Source organism: Oxyura jamaicensis, chromosome 12 (genome assembly GCF_011077185.1).
Source record: "Oxyura jamaicensis isolate SHBP4307 breed ruddy duck chromosome 12, BPBGC_Ojam_1.0, whole genome shotgun sequence".
In the NCBI taxonomy this organism is placed as follows: domain Eukaryota; kingdom Metazoa; phylum Chordata; class Aves; order Anseriformes; family Anatidae; genus Oxyura; species Oxyura jamaicensis.
The window spans coordinates 7,291,007-7,311,521 of NC_048904.1; the positions used below are offsets into that span (position 1 = coordinate 7,291,007).

Here is a 20,515-nt window from a genome sequence, read left to right on the forward strand (position 1 = left end):
GGGGCGGGTCGGGGGCCGGGGCGGGCGGCGGCGGCGGCGGCGGCGGGCAGCGGGGGGCGGCGGCGTGAGGGCGGCGGGGCCCGACCCGACCCGACTCGACCCTGCCTGGCGTGCGGCCTTCTCCCGGCGCTATGCAGGCGGCGGCGGGGGAGGACGGCGAGGAGCTGCCGCGAGAGGCCCGCGTCCTGGGCTCGGAGCTGGTGGAGAGCTACACGGTGCGCGGCGGGGAGGCAGCCGGGGCGGAGGGGGGGGGGGGTGAACGCGGCCCCGGGGCTGTGTACGGGTCTGACGGGGGTCTGCAGGAGCCCGGGGCCGGGCTGAAGGCGGCGAGCTGCCGTGCCACGAAGCCAAGGCGCTGCGGAGCCCCTCGGCAGCAGGGCGGTGGGGTAGGTCGGGGCTGTGCTGCTTCCTCCCGTCCTGAACAAAAGCGGCGGTTCTGTCGGGGGAGCGGTTCGCTTGGTGATGCGCAACTGTGATTTATTTATTTATTTGTTTTTCTCGACCCGCCGCGGTTGTGCCGGGAGCTAATCGGCCTGTTTTTCAGGAAGAAGCTCCTCACAAAACAAACCTCAGCACACAGGACATCCCGGGCACGCCGCCCGGGTCGTTGTGTAATTATCCGTGTTTACTGCTCCGGCCTTACTTAGGGTGACCTGGATGATCTTTTTTGTCAAGCGCGTGCAGTGACCTCTGGCTTCTTCCTGCTGAAAGGGAGGAAAAGGAAAGGCGAGCAGTGGTGTAGGGGAGCAGCGCTTGTGAACAGTTGCGTGTTAGTGCTACAGGTCATGCCTCGGGTTACCGACACCCAGGAGGGTCCCAGAGAAAACCTGACCAGCAGGAGAGCGATTCCTGAGCTCAGTAGGACAGAATTTACACAGCTGAAGTACACAAAGAGCTTAACTCCAGACTGACAGCCCCGAACTGTCATTGTTTGGGCATGGCCGCCAGTGGCGAGTGGCCATGTTGACAGACCTGTACAGAAATTCACTCAGCATTCAGGGGACTGGTTTGTTAGGAGCTTGAAATAGGCTCTTGAAAATTGTTTCACCTCTCTCTGGCAGCTTAGCTGCATGATGTGCTTTCACAGGAACTGTGCTGCTGCCGCTGCTGTAGGACTCTGCTAGGATGTGGTTCACCCCTCAGCGAGTTTGGTTTCAAAGTCCCGTGTCGGGTGAGAGCAGTTAATGTGAGACGTTAGGGGTTTTCTTGAGTATTTTATAATACCTGTGAATAGGAGATTCAGGTGAATTTGAGGAAATGTCCAGATGTTATCTGTTCCCTCTCTTTCTTGGACATTATGGACATGGGGTGAAATAGTGGCTACAGGTACTGTTCAGCAAACCAGCTCACGGCGGGGGATAACAGCAGCTAGGCTGATGGCAGTGTATTTTTTCAAGGCCTGTTTTCTTTTTTTAGTGACCAGAATTCTGGAAATACGCTGTTTTAGTTCCACTTTTATTGGGTCCTGTAAAAAATAGTGTGTTTGGAGGTCAAGATTTGCCAGTAACTGGTCCTGATTTGATTCTCTCGCTGCAGGTTCAAGAGAGTCAAAGCATTGAGCCTGCCTTTGCGTACAGCTGTGGAAACTGTTAGCAGGGCCCCAGACCTGCAGCCAGTTTGTATGAGAAGGCCCAAGCCATGAGAAATGCAGGAATGTATTTTTAAATTAAAGCAGAAATGATTTACAAACGGATTCACAAGGTGAAATGGTTGCAAACACTGGCATTTGGTGTTTAAAATCCAATTTTGTGGCATTAAGGACCTGACAGACCTGTACTGGAGCAGAAGTGCATGTATCAGATGGTGTAGAAGTTGGTTAAATCTGGTAAAGATTAGAAAGACAGTGGTGGCAGCAAGGTGTACCTTTACCCATCAACGTGTAGCAGTCGGGATAGCGGTGGTCTTATTTACACCCTTGTCTTTGAAAGAAGCCCCCTGGATGCTAAATGCTGACTGAAGACTGGCTGGCTGCTGGATGGCCTTGAGGTTGCCAGTGCTTCATTTGTTTCCTGCCATGCATTTGTTTGGCCTAAAGTCACTTTCCTGCCTTTCCTGTCTTCTGCAGCTGTTTTTAATATAAATACTAGCTTTGATATTTAAGGAAAAGGCTGTGGCTTCCTTGAATGGGTGTGAACTGTCTCCCTGCTCGAGGAGGCAGGGAGGAGGAGATGCGGTTGTGTCACTGTTCTGTAATTTGGGACCTAGTAGCTGCAGTTGCACCTATGCCCCAGGCTTTGTGTGGCTGTGGGCAGTTCTGTCACATCCTTGTTCTCTTGACAGCACCAAAGTTTGGAGCTGGAAGTTGCCAAGTTGCAGAAATGCAAGTTCTCCATGTAAAACAACAAGAGCAGTTCTCTGTCACCTGTACGTAAAATAGACAAAAGGCACTCTGGAATCAGATGTTCAGCAACATCTGGTTTAAAAGCTCTACGTCCTAGTTTTTAGTAAGCATTTCACTTTTTAAAAATGTAGGGAGATGAAAGGCATGCTGTGTGGGGAGAGAATGCTTAACTGGGAACGCTTTGAAGTAACTAGTAAGAAAAAATACAGCTCTAGGTATGGTAAACACTTTCCAAAGAGATTAATTTATAGAAAGGCATAGAAGATCTATTACGCAGAGTCATTCAGTAGGAAGGCTGGGAGGTGGGCTTCCAGGCTGCCAGCCTGGGGATGCCAATGCTTTCCCATTGATCCGGAGGGAAACACGGTCTGTTGTAAATGCAGGTGGAGACTTCACACGGCAAACCGCGCTGCCTGGGAGGTGGTGCAGTGTTTCTTCATCTCCCCGTGCATGCCTCCTAGCAGCCGGCTCGACGGGCAGGAAGGCACGCAGGGACCTTAACTTCAGCTCTTGGCTTTGTCATTGTTAGTGTGCCCAGTTGGAGGTGTACTTAGGTAGCTATCTGGATTTTTTTTAAACCTAAGGATGTTTGTTTGTTTTCTCTAAAATGATTGATTTCTGAGCTGAAGCCTGTCTCGAACACATAAGCTTCGTGCATTTGTATTTGTCAGGGTAGTGGCAGCTGGTGGATTAATGTGAGATCTGTTCCTGTCACTCCGCGTACTGATGCAGTCTGAGGGGCAAAGACCTATGTCGGGCTGTGTTCTGCATGGGGATCGCTGTGGCTCTTTAGAGACTTCATTTGAGGAATTGCGTTGGTGCATCTAAAACATCTGCCCTGGATGTTTTCCTGACCAGACTGCATGTTTGGCTCGGTGCTCTGTTTCTGGAAGTGGTCAGGGCTTGTCATTTCAGCAAAAGGGAACGAAGCCTTTGTTACGCTTACTCTGTGTTGTACACAGGGCAGAGTATTGCTTCCTTGGCTGATGAGCTGTCAGTTGGGAGCTGTGCGGTGTGCTGGGTTTTCAGTGTCTGATCTGAGTTTTTATTCATTGGATATTCAATCTGAATTGCATTTTGCTATGCTGCTTGATCTGCCATAATTTAGCACAGTCAGTGTTTAAAATGAACTAGTGTTTTTATTATGGCTTCTGTGCATAGCACTCTTTTAATTCTCAATTTTAACAAAAGGTTTGTTGGAGCCTCCCCTCTTTCATCAGGGTTACGAGGTACTTTAGAACACTCGGGTTATTCCTGTTCTAGTTTGTCATCAGCACGGTGAGTAATCCTGGTCGGCAGTTTCCTAACACAACGTGATGGGAAATCAGTTGCAGGCCTTAAATTAGATTGCAACTGTGTAGGCATTTGTCTGTGTTTTCAGTACTCATCCGAGCACTGACGTGTCCCTTGCTGTATGCACTAGTCAGACATCTTGTTTCGGTTCTCTGCAGGACCTGGGTTTTGTTCAGCAAGCCTGTGCATCAGATGCTTACAAAATATGAGATACAGTTCCACTTTTAAAATGCAAGTGGTGTTCTGTTTAATGTCTGGTGCTCTGCTGGCCTGGACTATGAGTAAGTGAAAACTGGCTGCATTTTATGTAACAGACTGAAAATCAGCTCTGCTTTTTGTTTCCTCAAGTGGAATGACCAGCTAGGCCTGCATCATTCTTAGGGTAGCAATCAGTCGGGTCTGTGTGATCTGCAATAGGAATCGAGTTCTGAGCTGCATTAAATGCTGCTGAGGTTTGATTATGATTTTTTTCCCAAGTAATGAAGTTGGATTGGATATGTTGGATTGATTCTCAAGCAGTTGTAGAACTGGTTCTGCTGAGCCCTGTCTTTTTCTACTTTGTGTTTTATGTCCTGTATTTCATGTTTCTTTGCGATGGCTTGTTTCTGGTTTGTCCAAAGGTGGATTGTGAGCTTCCTACAGAATCGCTAGTGTTCAACTGGGGAATTCACCTGCAATGGAAATTTTGAGCTGAGTCTCTTTGGTACATGCATAGTTAAAATATTTAACTAGAGTCAAAATAGTTTTGCCTAAAGAAATATTAGGTTGCTTTAGAGAATTGTAATGAATATCTGAGCACAAGTGTAACAGGAAGCTGCATTATATATGCTTTACCCCAAAATGAATTAAATAGTTAACATCGAGCCGGCTGGAGGATTTGCCTAGATTTCTGAAGAGCTGAGCACCAGATTCCAGCTTAACTGTGAAGTGATGGCAGGATGCTTGCCAGGTTCTTCTGCCTGCTGCACAACTTGGTAGATTGAAGAAGGGATGCTGCATTCTCAAGCTTCTCGTGGGTAGCTATGGATACTGACTTGGCTAGCAGAAATGTTGAGAAAAATAGTTGAGATCTTGTTTGTTTTTAACCTTTGGGTTGCAAAAATAACTGTTGCTTTAAAATAAAAAGCATCCGTGTGTTTTTGTTTGCAGAGCAGCCTTGTGAATGAGATTAGGCATCCTACATCAGCAAAGTCACCTTAGAGTTTGGATTAGCTTTTAGTTAACTAAAAGATTAGATGGAGATTAGATTCTACATACTGTGTGAATGTAGGATTGCCTTGTAGTGCTACGTTAGCCTCTACATATCAGCTTTTATTTGAGACAAATGCTTTTGCAGTTCCTTTACTTTACATGTTTTGTTTCAGGTATACATCATTCAGGTCAGTGTTGGCAGTCATCAGTGGACAGTCAAACATCGTTACAGTGATTTCCATGACCTGCATGAAAAGGTAAGGATATTAAAACCATGGCCTTGGTCTCTTACAAAACAGTTTGTGGAGCTGTCTATGGAATATAATTTTTTTCCTCAGAGCAAGAATATCTGCTAGATGCCATCTGGACTGCACTGATTTTTTGGGGGGGATGAGCAATATCATATGCCTATGTTACGTTCCCCTCTTGAATCGTGGTATGTTGGCATGGACAGTCTTAGCCTTGGTCAGAAGCCTGTATCTTTGTTCATTTGCACCTTTTGTGCAAGTTCAGATGGAATATCAGGTAGTAACTCTGGTCTTTGTCTTTCAGCTTGTCTCAGAAAAGAAAATAGATAAAAATCTGTTACCTCCAAAGAAGATTATTGGAAAAAATTCCAAAAGCCTGGTGGAGAAAAGACAAAAGGAATTAGAGGTCTACCTGCAAACTCTTCTATCCAAGTTTCCTGTTACTGCCCCAAAAGTTCTGTCACACTTCCTACACTTTCATTTATATGTAAGTTATGTTTTTAGCATATAAAATGCAGTCCTGAGTGTTCTCCCTCAGTTCTGACTTGAACAGAACTCTGTGCAATCTTCACAAAATAACTGAAACTGCTCTTTTTCAGCATTTTGCATGATGTAATAAAAAAGTATTTTTAAGGTGTTTTCTGACACTAACTTTAGTGCAGCAGATACAGTCCCTACCCACAGTACTTGCCAGCACAGTAAGATGAGAAAATAAATACTGGCAGAATAGTTGGAAGCTGTGAATAAATCTGCAGCTGAATTGGTTGTTAGGCTGAAGTCAACAGTGCTGGCTCTCAGAAGGAGCATTACATAATTGATCCGCCGCCTCCCCCACTTGGCGGTTAATGGTTGGAGCTGTGGTTCACACTGAAACAGTTTCCAGTAGACCAAATGAAGAAAAATAGCTCTTCTCCAGGAGACAGTGCTGATGGAGTAGCCTCTGGAGAAATGGCTCCAGCCAGCAGACAGTGTTACAGCGAGGAATGCTTGAAGTAAAAAGTCAAGGCTTGCTTTCATGTTCATATTGCAAATTGTTTATTCATCTCTTGTGTATAATTAAGCTTTTTTTGTAGCATGGCATCATGTTGTAAGGGGGAGTGTGGACTTCTTATAAAGAGGAAAATGCACTGGAGAGCTCGATGGAAAGAGAGAACAGTAATTGCTTTGGGGTGGGATGTGCTGAGATGGCCCTTTATGGTTTCATATAAAGGCTTCGGAAATGAGTCACAAGTGATCCATTAGGTCTGTTGATTAAGCCTTAGCAACAAAAGAAAAAAAAATATTTAAATAGTGTTTCATGCACATAAGTGTCCTGGTGAGAGTTTATAGTTTGACTCAGATAAAACAGTAGAAGGTTTGCTCCATAGTGTTGCTTTTGCTGTGCAGAGTTGGCTGAGAAGCAACAGTTTGTGTTGTGATTGAGTCCTCTAAAGTGGTTTAGAGGTTTTAAACTTATGAAAAATGTGCTTGGTGACATAGGGACAGTTCCGCACAGATGGAAGAAGCTTCCTGATTCCTGGGAAGTTGCATAATTTCTTTGCTCTGTGGCTATTCTCTCTTGAACATTCTGATGTTCCATTGATGTTTCAGTGCAGCAGCTTCAACAAAGGCTTTTTTTTTTTTGCAGACTGAACTTCTTCCCTCTCCTGTTTTTCAGCCAGACTATTTTTTTTTTTTTTTTGTTTAGCTGTAATGTTCATCCTTTTATCTTTCTTTCACAGAGATCTAGCATCGTTTGGGCATGAATGCTTCATTGTTTCTATGCTGCATTTGTGTTTTAGAAAAAGTGTTTCTTAATATAAATTTTTTCACTATAGAGGAATCTGGGTTAAAGTATGAATTTCAACTTAGTTGTTTTAGATTGTAATTTCAGAGTACTTTTAAATATTCACTAAAAGTTAACTATTCAGTAGTAAAGCTAAATATTTACCATAGCAATTCTACTGGAAAGCTGTCTTCCTGCAGAACTTTGATCTTTGAAAATATCGGACAGCCCACATGCTCTCTTGTGGCAGTATGACCCTTGTTATTATAGCCTTATTAGTTTATAAAGTAAGGCTGCAATGTTTGTTTATTCTTATTTGTAGTATTTCCAGTGAAGGTTGTTTAATTTTATTTCTAAGGTTAGTAGAACTAAATGGAATAGAAACAGATAGCCTATCATAAAAATACTCAAAACACTTGACAGACAGCAAGGAAAAGCCAGGTACAGCTCGGCAAAGAGCAGCAGTAGCCTGTGATTGATAGCAATGCGGAACATCACTTTGGTGTTGAATAGGACGACTGCAGTGATGCAGGGATCCTCGATGCAATCCTATATTTTGTCTTACCTTAAAAGATTTGGTTTAACTTTCAGGTAGCTTTTGCAAGAAAAGGATGGAGTGCACAGAAACTGCTGTTCAGAGGCAGCTGCAAACAGCGGACTTCTGTGGGGCTGAAGCATGTCAGCAGTTGGAGCTCAGACAGAGGTCTCTTGTGGGTCCCACAAAGGAATAGAGTGGCTTTCTTTTGCGTGCTAGTCACTGAACAATCCAAGTCATAATCTTGTTTCAATTACAAACATAGAAAAATGTCTGCTCTGTCCCCCAGATGGTGAGAGGGATACAGAGAGGATAGTTTTCAATTAAGTGTGTGTGCTAGATGAGTGAAATTGGTTGTTTCAGAATAAGAGAATGTTTTCGGAATACAGCTTCTTCTGGCTTGTTGTTACCAAAACCATGATGTGGAGGCTTCGTTCGTTTTCAGTGAGTAGGGCTTCAGTTATATTAAGAATAGCATTTCTGAAACGTTTGCCTTATCAAATGAGCTGAAATGTTTCAGATGTCCCGTGGATTTATACTCTTACAAATCATAAGGGATTTGTCAGTGAAGTAAACTCATGAAATATGCATTTTGCAATGATCCGTAATATCTGTTTACATTTAGCAGCTACATTAAAATGAAATGTGTGTGTCTAGGGGAAACTTCACTGTCACAAATGGTTTTATTTTGTACCTTTTGTGTGCCTTTGAGAGAATACTCGGAACTATTTCTGAACTTCCACAAAGCATTTGGCTTTTATGGGGAGAAGTATGCTCAGGTGGGAAATAACTTGTTCTGATCTTCATGCACCTTCAGATTTAGGAAGAACAAATTCCTGAATTTTCAGCATTTTCCTTTCATCCTGGAGTTGTCAGTGCCTGGAAGTTGACCTCCAGGGGAGGTTCAGGATGGCAGAGAAGGTAGAGAATAGGGAAAAAGGCTTTTGAGCTGCTCTCTGCAGCGAGCTTAATAGAGAGCTGAAGTCCAGAAGACTAATTACTTTTTATCTTTCCCCTGTAGGCCTGTTAAAGTAGAGCTCATGCAATATTGGAGTTCTGAGGAAATGCTGAGTGCTTGATGCACTTAGGTTATTCTTCAGAATGTTAAAATAACCTGTTCTTTGGAGAACACTGGACTTGTAATAGCAGCTTTCAAGCTGGGCCAATGACCACTAGCAATAGTTGCTCTTGCTGCTGTTGCCCTTTAATATATGCAGAATCTGATTGTTTGAAAGGAATTAAGTATATTCAATCTTGGAAATATCAAATTACTTAATTTCAGGTGATTTTTATGAAGTATTTTCAAGTTATAAAGAAATGTATGACAGTATGACAAGGTCAGTTTATTTCTGTTTCAAAGAAGTGCACCATAGCAAAAATAAGGAAACCAGCAAAGCTGTACACTGGTAACATTGCAACTAGAAGTGTGTGAATGACAGACCCAGATTGGTTTATTCTTTGGCTTAACCCAATAATGGCTTATTTTTTGCAGGAGATCAATGGGATCACTGCTGCGTTGGCCGAAGAGCTCTTTCACAAAGGTAAAGCACTTGCAAGAATTTAACTGGGAATGAAGAGTTAAGTTTCCTCTACCTCCATGCACTCATATACCCGTGATATTTACTTTCCAGTCTATTTCTAGATCTGAGTCTTTGATACGAAAATCCAAGACTTCTCTTCAGCTTTTTCTTGCTTTTTGCACTTTGATTCAAGCTGCAATTTGGGAGGAACTGTAACAGTAGTGCAATTACTCTTGGAAATGAAACAAACTGGTGAATTCATGCTTTGAAAAGGGCCTGCTAGTTTGTTGTTAAAGGATAGGTTGTGGTACTTGTGATCAGAAGTTTTCATAAAGCTTTCCTTCCTTGGTGTGTTGTATAACCCGTAGGGAAGTTTGTATTATGTCAATGAGTGCTGATACAGCGTGTGGTAAAAGCAAGAAATCAATTCACATGTCTAAATTAGTATTATTGTTCCAGAGTTCTGGTCAGTAAATAAAGGACTCTTCTGATGCCAGCAGACGAAAATGTGATGCACTTCCTGTAACTGCAATAGCTCTGATAGGCCATTTAGTGGCAGGAGGTGTGCAAAATGGTTAAACCTTGCTTATTTTGTTTTGAAAGACATGCTAGATGCTACTGTGTTGCAGATGGCTGAGGTGCTGGGTGAAACATGTTTTAGATTGTTCTGACAGTAAATTAACTTTAGGTACAGCCATTTCAGAGGAGCTACCCAGCAAGTTTTGGAAGGTATTAAGGTAGTTACTGAAGAAATCTGCCCTGACTTTGTAGCCCATGCAGTCTCACTGCTGTATATTGCTGTGTTCTTCCCTTACTGAGGGCTACTGGACTTGCTCCCATTGAAGCCAAAGGGAATTGTACTACTTAGAGCATTTCCAAGAACTCTGCTTGCCATGAAAGCTGATGCTCTTGCCCATGAGTCAATCTGGTGGACCTAAAAGGCAGAGCAGAAAGATTGATTCCGTGTGTGTGTTCTGACTGGTGTACCCCATGTTAAGTCTCATGGTGCTGTTTTCTACTGTTCAAATACAGTTCTATAATAAAATGAGGTTGTAAAAATATCAGATAATGCATTCTGTGTCCAGGGATTTTCCATTGTTTTTAGTACGGTAAAAGACCTTACACTCTCCAAGAAATCATGTTTGCTATAATTGTGTGTTTAGGTAGCATAGCAAAAGCTGTAAGGGCTATTTAAATGGCAGGCACTGCTTTTCCTGACTAGGAAAACTCCTAACTGTTACAGAACTTAGGGATATCTTTGAATAAGTTTAGTACAATTGTGAGCTTTGATTCCTGTCCTGTGGAAAATGAGGGCAGTTTGCCATTAGTTGTATTAGGAGCTTCATGTTTGTATGATGAGTGCCTATTTGAACAGCTAGATTATTCTGGTGTAAAAATGTTTAATTCAGCTGTTCTAGTACCTCTTCAAAGTGGCAAAAAAGGTGTAATTTTGGTACCTCAGTCATGAGCTTAAAGTAAGACACGGATGTTTCCTCTCTATCCTTAGATTTTCCGTGTACCGTTTATTATAACCACTGACACACACCTCACTGCAGCAACGTGTTTTATATCGTGCTCTTGTTTTTCAGGAGAGCAGTTATTAATGGCTGGAGAAGTCTTTACCATCAGACCCTTGCAGTTATATGCCGTCACTCAACAGTTGCTACAGGGGAAGCCTACATGTGCTAATGGAGATGCCAAAACAGATCTGGGTCATATTCTAGATTTCACCTGTAGGCTCAAGTATTTAAAGGTGAGCTATACATGCACATTCTATACATTCTAGTGTGAGTATATGATAACTTCACTGATAATAACTCCATGCTGACATTTAGAAGTCCATGTTAAATAAGCTTGTTCTACCAACTTTGAATATGTATCTCGTTCTCTAACAAAGATGCTGTGTGGTGTGGTCTTCTCAGAAGTGGTCTCTATAGATATGTAGTCACAGAATCTTAGTGGGTGCTGGACTTAATGGTAAGTAGGACAGGGTAGATAATAGTTAATCTCTCAACACTACATTTTTTGTAGTCACTTGTTAGGCCAGTGTGTATTTTCAGAATTTCTGGCCCTTCTGTATGTTCCTGACTCCCTTCAGTGTTTGTAAGATGCAGATAAGACCAGGTAAAAACCTTAGATTTCTCCCAAAATAATATTCACGGGGTACATTATTGAAACACCCATCTTTTTTGATGCTGCTGATGTTTTCCAAGGCCAGAATCTAGTTACCACATGGAAGCTTTAGAAGTCATTTCATTACATGTGTACCAATGGAGTGCTATATTTTCTCCAAACCCATCTTGTCTACTTCATCCCATAGAGTGCAACTGAAGGCAGGTCTATCTTAGGGAAAAAAAATGGTGCTTCAGAGAAGTTGTTTTTAGGGAAGGTGGCTCTGCCATGTTAAGCTCAGAATGAGACCTTGGTCAGTTTTGCCTGTGGTATCTTCCATGTGTTACAAAATACAAACACAAGGTGGCAGTTCAAGTTCAATGCTCTATTTCTGCAGTTAGCAGTTGCAAGTAAATTTTTTTTCTGAAGAGTATAGTCTGCAAGTTCAGGAATCAATCCATACTTGAAAAATTGTTTGCATTCCAAGATAGTTTTTTGTTGATATTGCCTATAGACCTGAAATTGGATTATGTGCACTGACTCTGTTCTTAATTGATGACCAGGTAACTGGAGCAGGGGGATCCTTTGGAACCAGTAACATTCAGGAGCATCTCTTGCCTTTTGATCTGTCAATTTTTAAATCACTTCATCAAATAGAGGTATGACTGAGATACTGCTTGCATGATTTTATACTCCGTGAATGCAATGTCTGCTGCATATCTCCTAATATCAGTAACTGTATACTTAGACTTGCTCCTAGAACTGTTGAGTGCAATCTTTGGATGGAATCTTTCATTTGAAATGTCTTTTTCACAAATAATGGAAACCAGGATGCCAAATATAAATGTTTAGACTAGCTTGCACTGTGTCTTCAAAAAGAATGATTTCCAGCATATACACAAATACAAAATACTGGCTTTCCATTGTCTTGGGTATCTAATAACTGGGTTATAATGGAATCTCTTGTTGCACACTACTTTTTATTTGGAAAACACCAAGTATGTGTGAAAATGTCTTGACAAGCAATTTGCCTGGGGAAGTACATTTTAGGAAGTACATGTATTGCTTCTTACTTGATAATTAGCAAATTTTTTTTAGTGGTCTGCTTCTGATGCAAATGATGGACTTTTCAGTAGAAGTTGCTTAGTGAGTATTTTATAAAATACTTTACAGACCACTTCAAATTTTTCTAGAGAAAAAATACCCAATTTTGTCCTGCTGTGGCATGTGATCTGTACTGTGTCCCCACTCTTGCTGGGTATAGTACCTTTTCTAGTACACAAACACTCTTGTGCTGCATTGATAGAAGAGACTTTCAGTTGGTTAAGTACTGAAGTGGATTCTTGAAGTCAATGATTTACTGATATTTTAAAGTGGGAAAGAAACTAGAGTAGGCTGAAGAGTGGGATAGGGTCTAAAATACTGCAGAGGGGCAACTGCACGATAGCACCTATCTTTCTCTTTCCCGTGGACATGGATAATTTCTTGTGTAACTTTGCTTAATAAGGAATTTTCCTTATTCTTGGGGATTTACAACTCTAAGCTTGTGAAAAGTTTGGATTGATTGGCATCAGACTGACATTTTCATCTAGCAGTAAACACCGTCCAAAAATCAACAGTGGTATGCCTGGAAATTATTTCTTTCAAGGCTGGCAAAGCTCTGTTTCTGTTCACTGTGTTTTCCCTGATATGCCACCAAATTTGCCACTTCTGGCAGCAACCACATTGTGCAACCATCTACAAAGTAGTACCTGATTGCTGGGCAGAAGCCACCAAACCTTTGATGCTGAGCCAGCTTCAGCTACAGATAAAAAGACTTGGTAATCTTAGTCTGTATAACTAGCTCGCTAGTGTATTAAATACTTGGTGTAGTATCTTCACTCCCTAGTAAGCCTCACTTCTCATATATACAGCAGAGAACATACAATACCTTAATTAGTGTCCACAGGAAGAGCCATAGCTTGTGGCACTTCTTTTGTAACAGTAAAATACTGTGCCTGTTAAAATGCCTGGGTAGCTTCACAGAGGGTATATAGAAGGTGGGTGGACAAGAAGCTTAGCTCAAATATTTGAATTTCACGTTTCTGAAGTTGTCTCTAATTTCTTACTTTAGTAAATGTTGGTGTTCCTGGCCTGATAATCTCCTGTTTGTGTTATCAGGAGGAGGTTTTAATGGAGTGTCATATCTACTTTCAAAATTGGTAATAGTAGAGAATCTGATATTGAAGCTTTTAGGTGCCTCTTCCATGACTCGCATTTGTTTGTTCTAACATTTCTGATTTTGTAACAAACTAAAATTTTCTTCTGAAATAGATACTTCATTGTGGGGGAAAGCTTATAAAAGGGCTGACTTCATCGAAACACACTCTAGCCACAATGAGCGTTCGATTCTCGGCAACATCAATGAAGGTAAGCTTGAGTTCCTAATTCTGGTGTATGTTTAAAGCCCATGCAGAAGTAGTTTGTGGGTTGTGGAAATAACCATTTGGAGTCCATGTTCTTTCTATGTTTGCAGCTTTTAAAACCACAGAACTTGAAAAAATTATCTAACCTTTCAAAATCTCAACTTTTAACACATGGAGGGCGTGTTTACAGATGTTTCTTCAGAGGGACTTTTGGGGGTGGTTTTATGAGAGTGCATGTTTATTATTCATGCAGATCTGAATGTTCACCTCTTGTTCTTCTCTGTGCTTTGATTTGGCAAGGAATATCTAGTAGCATAATTTTCAGTCCTTATTGTTCTTCACGTTCTCCAATTTGGATCTTCTACTAATGCTGGCATTCCCTCCCTGTAGATCCAAAATAATTCCTGACATAATCAACTCATATTTTAAGACCTATAACTTTAATCTAAATCATTATAAAGCTTAGAAGCCTTCCTTACTTAAGGCTTTGCTGGACCATTTTCAAAATGGTTAGTTTCATTGCAGATGTAAATGTTTTACTGTGCTCACCTTAAATAGGAAATCCTGGTGCCAGAGGCCTCAGAGTTTGATCAGTGGGAGCCAGAGGATGCATCTTCAAGTTGTCCAGTGACTGCAGTTATTCCAACTTGGAGAACTTTAACAACTTTGGATATGAGTCACAATAACATCTCTCAAATTGATGATTCAGTGGTAAGAAATTTCTCAGTTTTGAAAAAAAGTATGACTGGTCTTCTGTGGCACGTTACAGAGCAAGGATTTTGCATTTTCTTTATGTAACTTCTTTCAGTTGCACCTACTGTTACTTAATGCTGATGTAGCTACCCTAGTTAATGCTTAGGAAGATTTCATTTAATACTTTATTTTCTTTGCTAAAGAAAATCTTATCGTTCTGAGCTCAGTAAGCAACACTTGAATGAGTACTGAGCTTCCAAAACATTTTTACTGTTTGCATTGGCCTCGGGCACATGAAGTTTTAAAACAAAACACTTCTTGGGCTCAACTGGTGTTATCAGGGCTGAAGCTTCCTACATATTTAAACTTGTGGTTTGCTGGTAGCCTTCTTAACACCAAAACAGTATAAAGAGCATGGAAATGGTGTGAAGTATGTTTTGACGGTCCCTTAAATTTTAAGTTTCATAAATGAGCTGTTAAGTTAAAAAAAAAAAAAAAGCTTTCATCAGAAGAGTGTCAAATATGAGCATAGATTTTTTTTTTTTTTTTTTTACTTTTACTACTCCTGTGAAGTAGGAAATAGTTATATCTGTAACTTAACTAGAGGTCGTGGACCAGGAGTGTGGTTTACTTTATTCAAGATTTTTGTGATTTTTATTTTTTAGATTTTTCATAAGAGCCAGTTTCAACTCTTTCCTTGCACTGTGCCATAACCAGTGCTTTTGGAAAGCAAAAGCTGAGAGACAGGCTGTCCATGTGATGATAGCTTTCTTTTTCCTTGCCTGCTGATAGTAAAGGAAGTCTGGTCCGATTTATAAGCTAAAATGCATTTTAGCAAGGCATTTTTATATCTTGTAGAAATTAATTCCGAAGATTGAATTCCTGGACTTGAGTCACAACGGAGTGTCACTAGTAGAAAACTTACAGGTAAATGATACTTTTGATGGTCAGTTTTTCTTTTCAGGCTGCTTGGGACTTTAGAGCACAGAATTGTTTAATTCAGAATTCTGTTGCTCATTTTGTTATGGAAAATAATTTTAAGTCCAAATTGCTTATCCTTCATAACATCTAAGTGTGCTTTTAATGGTGCATTTTTTACTTGCTCTGGATACTGTCATTTCTTTACCAATATTGACACACAATATTAGTTCTTTACATTCACTGCCAGCTTTATCTCTGGGTCCAAAATGCAATGGAGGGGTGTTCCCTCTTTACAAGTCTAAGACTGTCCAGCATGAGCAAGCCATAATGCAGTGTCTCTGACATTGTTTATTTTTAACATATTGGTGTGACATGGATTTTCTGTGCTTTTATAGCATCTTTATAACCTTGTTCACCTGGACTTATCCTACAACAAGCTTACATCACTAGAAGGTGTTCACACAAAACTGGGAAACATCAAAACTCTGAATTTAGCAGGAAATCAGTTGGAAAGGCTGTGTGGTCTTAACAAACTCTATTCATTAGTCAACTTGGATCTCAGCAACAACACAATAGAACAGGTAACTATTAATTTTTCACTGTTATACTGAACTGTGCTTTGGAAAACGAGAAATGTCTTTCCCAAGTGGGAGAAACTGCAAATAAATGCAGCTGTAATGACTTTTTTCTTGTTACTGCATGTATGTAATTTATGCAAGAAAAGTCTGTATGCTGATGTTCATTTATCTGCTTTGTATTCATGCATCTATTCATAATCTTTCAGATTGATGAAGTAAAAAATATAGGAAGCCTCCCATGCTTAGAAAAAGTGGTCTTATCCAGCAATCCACTGAGCATCATCCCCGATTACCGGACCAAAGTACTTGCTCAGTTTGGGGACAGGGCTTCAGAGGTAGGTGACAATGTACCTGTTCATTTGAAGCTGACACCTGAACAAATCTTAAAGCCTGGTGTGGAAAGTGGTGTGAATGTTCCAAAAGCTGATTTTTTTAGTGTGTTGGAAAAGGTCTTTGGAGGATCAAGCAATATTAATATTCTACTACACTTCTGGATCTAAGTGAAACTTTACCCTGTCTTCGTTGGATTCAAAAATAGTATGTTAATATTGAGCAGTTGTGCTAGGAGAGTGTCGAAGCAGCTTACCAACTGTTTCTGAGTTTAAATCCTTGTCACCTCAGAGCAAGGTCAAATGTGATAAGTGTTTTGCCTGTAAGGTTAGTAAGATGCACATAGTTTGCATTAAGCTAAGATTATTGTTTATTATTGTAAGAAATTGTAGAGCTGCCTCATTTTTCAGTGTTTAGGTATTTTCATTATTTTCAGGTGTGTTTGGATAACGTTGTTACCACAGAAAAGGAACTAGACACTGTGGAAGTGCTGAAAGCTATTCAAAAAGCAAAGGAAGTAAAGTACAAGCTGAGCAACTCTGATAAAAAGGTGAGTTTGGTGCTGAGAGGAGTAGAATGTGCTGTTTTATGACACTGTAAACTTATAAGAAGACTTCTACAAATGAGGTCTAAGTGGAATTCATTAAACTTTCCTCCAGCTTTTGAGTTTGTATGCTTTCTTTGCTCGTGCTTTTATGTGGTTATGGACTTCTAATGTTGTCTCTTTCCTATTTAGTTTTCAGTGCAATTTCAGTAATTAGCAGACCTTCCTTTTTGTGCTGGCTTGGGAGGGAGGAAAATACAGGATGACTTAATGGTGTGAACAGTGAATATGCAGTTAACCATAAGTTGTATTACATTTATAGAAGTAAAGATATTGCAGGGGTGTAAAGTTACTGCTTGTGCTGATTAGTACTAAAATGACTTTCCCAAATGTTGTTCTTGTGGATATTTAACTGTGCTGAAGAAGAAGAATCTGAATCCTCCTTGAATTCTCATGTCTGCGTGCTGTGTAGCTAGTCAATCTTGTTTAGGTATTAAAAATCATTAACAGAACCTGCTCTGTCCTTGCAGTGTAGAAAATCTGTTTTTGTTCTGCTATGGTTTATGAAAATCGATGTTGACTGTCAGAAAGTACAGTGATCAAAATGACTATGAATTCTTAGTGAAACCCCACTAAGAATATGAAAACAAACTTCAGTGGATATGACAGGAGGTGGAAAAAAAGCTGGCACTAACTTCCCTTTTACTAAAATTGAAAAAGCTTATGAAGACTTATTTTTAGTTCAGGATCTAATGTCCTGTGTACTTAGTTTTTTCTTTAATCACTGCATACTTTCTTTATTAGATCAGTGAGGACTCCAGGCTTACTGCTGCCAGCTCCAAATCAAACTGTTCTTCTCTTACTGTTCGTCCTTCTTCTCCCTCTCTGCCTCGTCCTGTCAGCTCCAGCCAAGGTAATCATGTATGTATCGTGCTGCTGGGCTGAGCCTCTTGGTTCTGCTTTTTTGAGCTGCATTGATATACATGAATATTATGTGCATGGATATAGGTCTTAAAACAAAATGAAGCAGAAAGAAAGGCGTGTTGTCTTAAAAGATGGAAGCTGTGTGTGAATCAGCAAAACTGGCCTGTTGTTCACAGGAGTGCTAGTGAACTGAATGGGAAGTGTGGGCACAGGACTTGTAAGTGCATCATCCTGCAGAAACCACCAGCAGAGGGGATTACAGATCTTGCCTCAGTTTAGATGCATATCCTAGCTTCTTAATGGAAAACTGACATGTATAGACATGTTGTAAAATTGCTTATTGATCTGTTCTTGCTCTGCAAAAGCGGCATTGTTTATTTGCAAGAGCTTCATTTCAGTCAGACTTGGGGGAAGATAGTAAAAGGACATGGCAGGAAATAGAAAAAGGAAGGCAGTTGTGGGATCAGTGTTCATGGTGAGCCTGTGGTGTCAGCACATCCATAGTGCTAACCTTACCTGAAAATTATTTTTGCTGTTTCAAAAAAGAGTGCCTGTTGCATTAGGACCTTAGAAGAATGGCTACGTGTCTTCTGCAGAAGCTTGTGACTTCTTACTGAGAAGACTTTGGGGGTCTTTTGCCCGGTTGACAACTTTTAAGTGCAGCAGGACATGAATAGTGGTAGAAGAGTTAATTAAAAGCGAAGGGACTATATTCTCAGTAAGTGTCTCAACAGATGCTTGCTTTTTCCTATAATTCTGTTGGATTGGTGAGTGGGAGAGAACCATGCCTGAAAAGCTTCGTCTTTGGAGGAAGAAAAATAATTGCTGTGATTTCTGCAGTCAGTTTTTTAGTTCATTCTACAAAACTGAAATTATTTTGGCAACATCTGTTTTAAGGACAACTAACTTGAAACAGATACCGGTTTAGTTGCTACTTACGTACTTCATTTGCCTTTGCAACCATTCTAGGCAACTTCATTCATCTGCAGATAAAATGCCAGCTTTTCCAAAATGTGTGCAAGAAGTATTTAGCTTTCTTTGCATATATTGAAGTCAATTGCGGTGGGACTAGATGATTATTGAAGGTCCCTTCCAACTGAACTATTCTATTCAATGCTTGCTTTAAAGTATTAAGTATTTAAGTTAGAGGACTGAGACAGTTCGACCTGCAGTTTTACCTAGAGCTAGCTGTAAAAAATGTATGCTAGCAACAACTGTAACTTTCAAAATTATTGGTCCATAGTTCTTTTCTCTTATGGTAAACGTTTAAGAGCAAATGAGTCTCGGGGGAAAAAAATAATGGGTCTTCCTTCCCAAAGTACTTGAATTTTTTAGAAAGACCGGTGTAAGATTTAATGTTTAGTTACGGTTGAATTTTTTCATGAGGTTCCTTTACTAAAATCATAGGGAAGGCTGCTTAAGGGGTAGGAAAATAAAAGAGGACTAGGGCAAGCTGCTTTTCATCATTAGTAATAGGAATTTTTATTATTTAGCTATGAAGGATTGTTTTCAAAACTGACTTTGAGAAATCTGTTTAAGAATTTTGAAATATGCTGTGCAATTAGTTTTACTGTTAGACCTTAAATCATGAATAATGGAATTAATTTCCTGATATGCTATTTCTATGAATTGTTTTCTCTGCAGTTTTTCTACACACCATCTGTTTCCGTAACATATTATTCAAATTAAATGTCACTGGCAAATGGCTTATGGAAAAAGATGAAATATTTATATAGGAAACAGAAAACCAAAAATAATGTTGTCATGTTCTGTTTTTCCTGTCAATCCGAATTTCCTCACTGCTAATGCAGTGTTTTGTTCAAGTAATAAATACCTTCTGTGTTTCCTCTGACTATGAGAAGGTTTGATGTAATCTGCTAAATTTGACTATCAGTCCAGAAAGGTACATGCAGGAGTTTTTATGCTCAGACTAGAAACATATCCACTCTAATTCTATTGGTTTTATTTGCTCATTTATATACTCGAACCGACTGGCTCAGTGATAATACTGAAAATGGATTCTCTGCGTTGCTTCAGTGCAAGTATCACAGCCAAAAAATGTCAAATGTCTGCGAGAGTGTTCCCTTATATCAGCTCATAAGCTTTATTGATATGCAGCTTTGAACCCTTCAGAAAGATTCTGAATAAGGTGGGCTAATTTTCTTGAGTGGCGTTTGAGGGATCAGATTTGTTTGACTTTCTGAACAATTGACAAAGATAACTATGACTGTTCACCTGAAGCATATGGAAACTTGAAAGAATGCTGAAAAGTTGCCAAAGAGTGCTTTGCTGCTGTTTTTGCCAGCCAGGCGATAGTTTGTTAAAAATAAGGGTTGCTTTTAGCAAAATTGATGAGTTCTGTTAAAACTATGGGTGATTCTTAACACCAGAAGTTGAGATTTAAATTGTTACCTTTAAAAAGGAATTTCATCTGTTTTAATGCAACTTTCAATACAGTTAAGGACACGTCTGCAATTCAACTAAGATTCTACCTGCTTCTCTTTTGTCTTGGCTCATTTAGCTTTAATGATTTATCATCAGACCTTGATTGTACAGCTTTAATTCCACTTGTTTGGCAGATAGACATCAATTTTGGTTTTACTGCAGTAGTTTTAAGAGCAGTTTCTATTTGTTCTAGAAATAATTTGTGAAGAAACAGTCCTAGCTAGCAGTTCTTTGCAATCCAGTGAATCGACTCCTACAGACCATACAGTTCCCCAGAGATGCTTTGAAATACCAGATTCCAGATGTAAAAATCAGGTAATTGCAGTTCTTATGTTTATTTTATGGTATTTTGAAAAGCTTCTTTGCAACCTTTCCTGATCTTAAATTTTTATTATCAAAGTAACCTGTAGCACAGCTATATTGATTTTATTTCAGAGTTGCTGTAATGGAAAAAGGAGGTTGGGCCTAAACAGTGTTGCTGGTCCACCTTATAAATTAAATATATAATCAGGCTTTATGAGATTTGCAGAGAATCGGTGTCACTGTCATGACTTTGGCATGTTGACCCAGTATTAGTATCACGTTAACGTTTAATATCCACTTGTTCTGTGCAAGACTTACCTTGCGCAAGACAGTATCACCTTGCAGAAGGAGATTTTCTTGCTAGTCT

At 40.1% G+C, this 20,515-nt stretch overlaps 1 protein-coding gene across 5 annotated transcripts in view; it reads left to right on the top strand.

The window, feature by feature from the left end:
- The first annotated feature begins 23 nt into the window (after positions 1 to 23).
- Positions 24 to 20,515, top strand: part of NISCH (nischarin) — a 29,098-nt gene continuing 8,606 nt past the window's right edge. For 4 of the 5 annotated variants that reach the window (XR_004754218.1, XM_035338041.1, XM_035338042.1 and 1 more), the window contains exons 1-14: positions 24 to 215; positions 4,999 to 5,082; positions 5,378 to 5,560; positions 8,866 to 8,914; positions 10,483 to 10,646; positions 11,569 to 11,664; positions 13,319 to 13,414; positions 13,969 to 14,121; positions 14,962 to 15,030; positions 15,420 to 15,605; positions 15,809 to 15,937; positions 16,369 to 16,482; positions 17,281 to 17,389; positions 20,039 to 20,160. Coding sequence is in view for 3 of the 5 variants with exons in the window: in XM_035338041.1 (XP_035193932.1) it covers positions 132 to 215; positions 4,999 to 5,082; positions 5,378 to 5,560; positions 8,866 to 8,914; positions 10,483 to 10,646; positions 11,569 to 11,664; positions 13,319 to 13,414; positions 13,969 to 14,121; positions 14,962 to 15,030; positions 15,420 to 15,605; positions 15,809 to 15,937; positions 16,369 to 16,482; positions 17,281 to 17,389; positions 20,039 to 20,160 (1,638 nt within the window). In the remaining 2 variants the exon portion in view is untranslated. Of the gene's footprint in view, positions 216 to 4,998; positions 5,083 to 5,377; positions 5,561 to 8,865; positions 8,915 to 10,482; positions 10,647 to 11,568; positions 11,665 to 13,318; positions 13,415 to 13,968; positions 14,122 to 14,961; positions 15,031 to 15,419; positions 15,606 to 15,808; positions 15,938 to 16,368; positions 16,483 to 17,280; positions 17,398 to 20,038; positions 20,161 to 20,515 lie in introns of all 5 variants that reach the window. The other variant, XR_004754219.1, reaches the window with a different exon arrangement.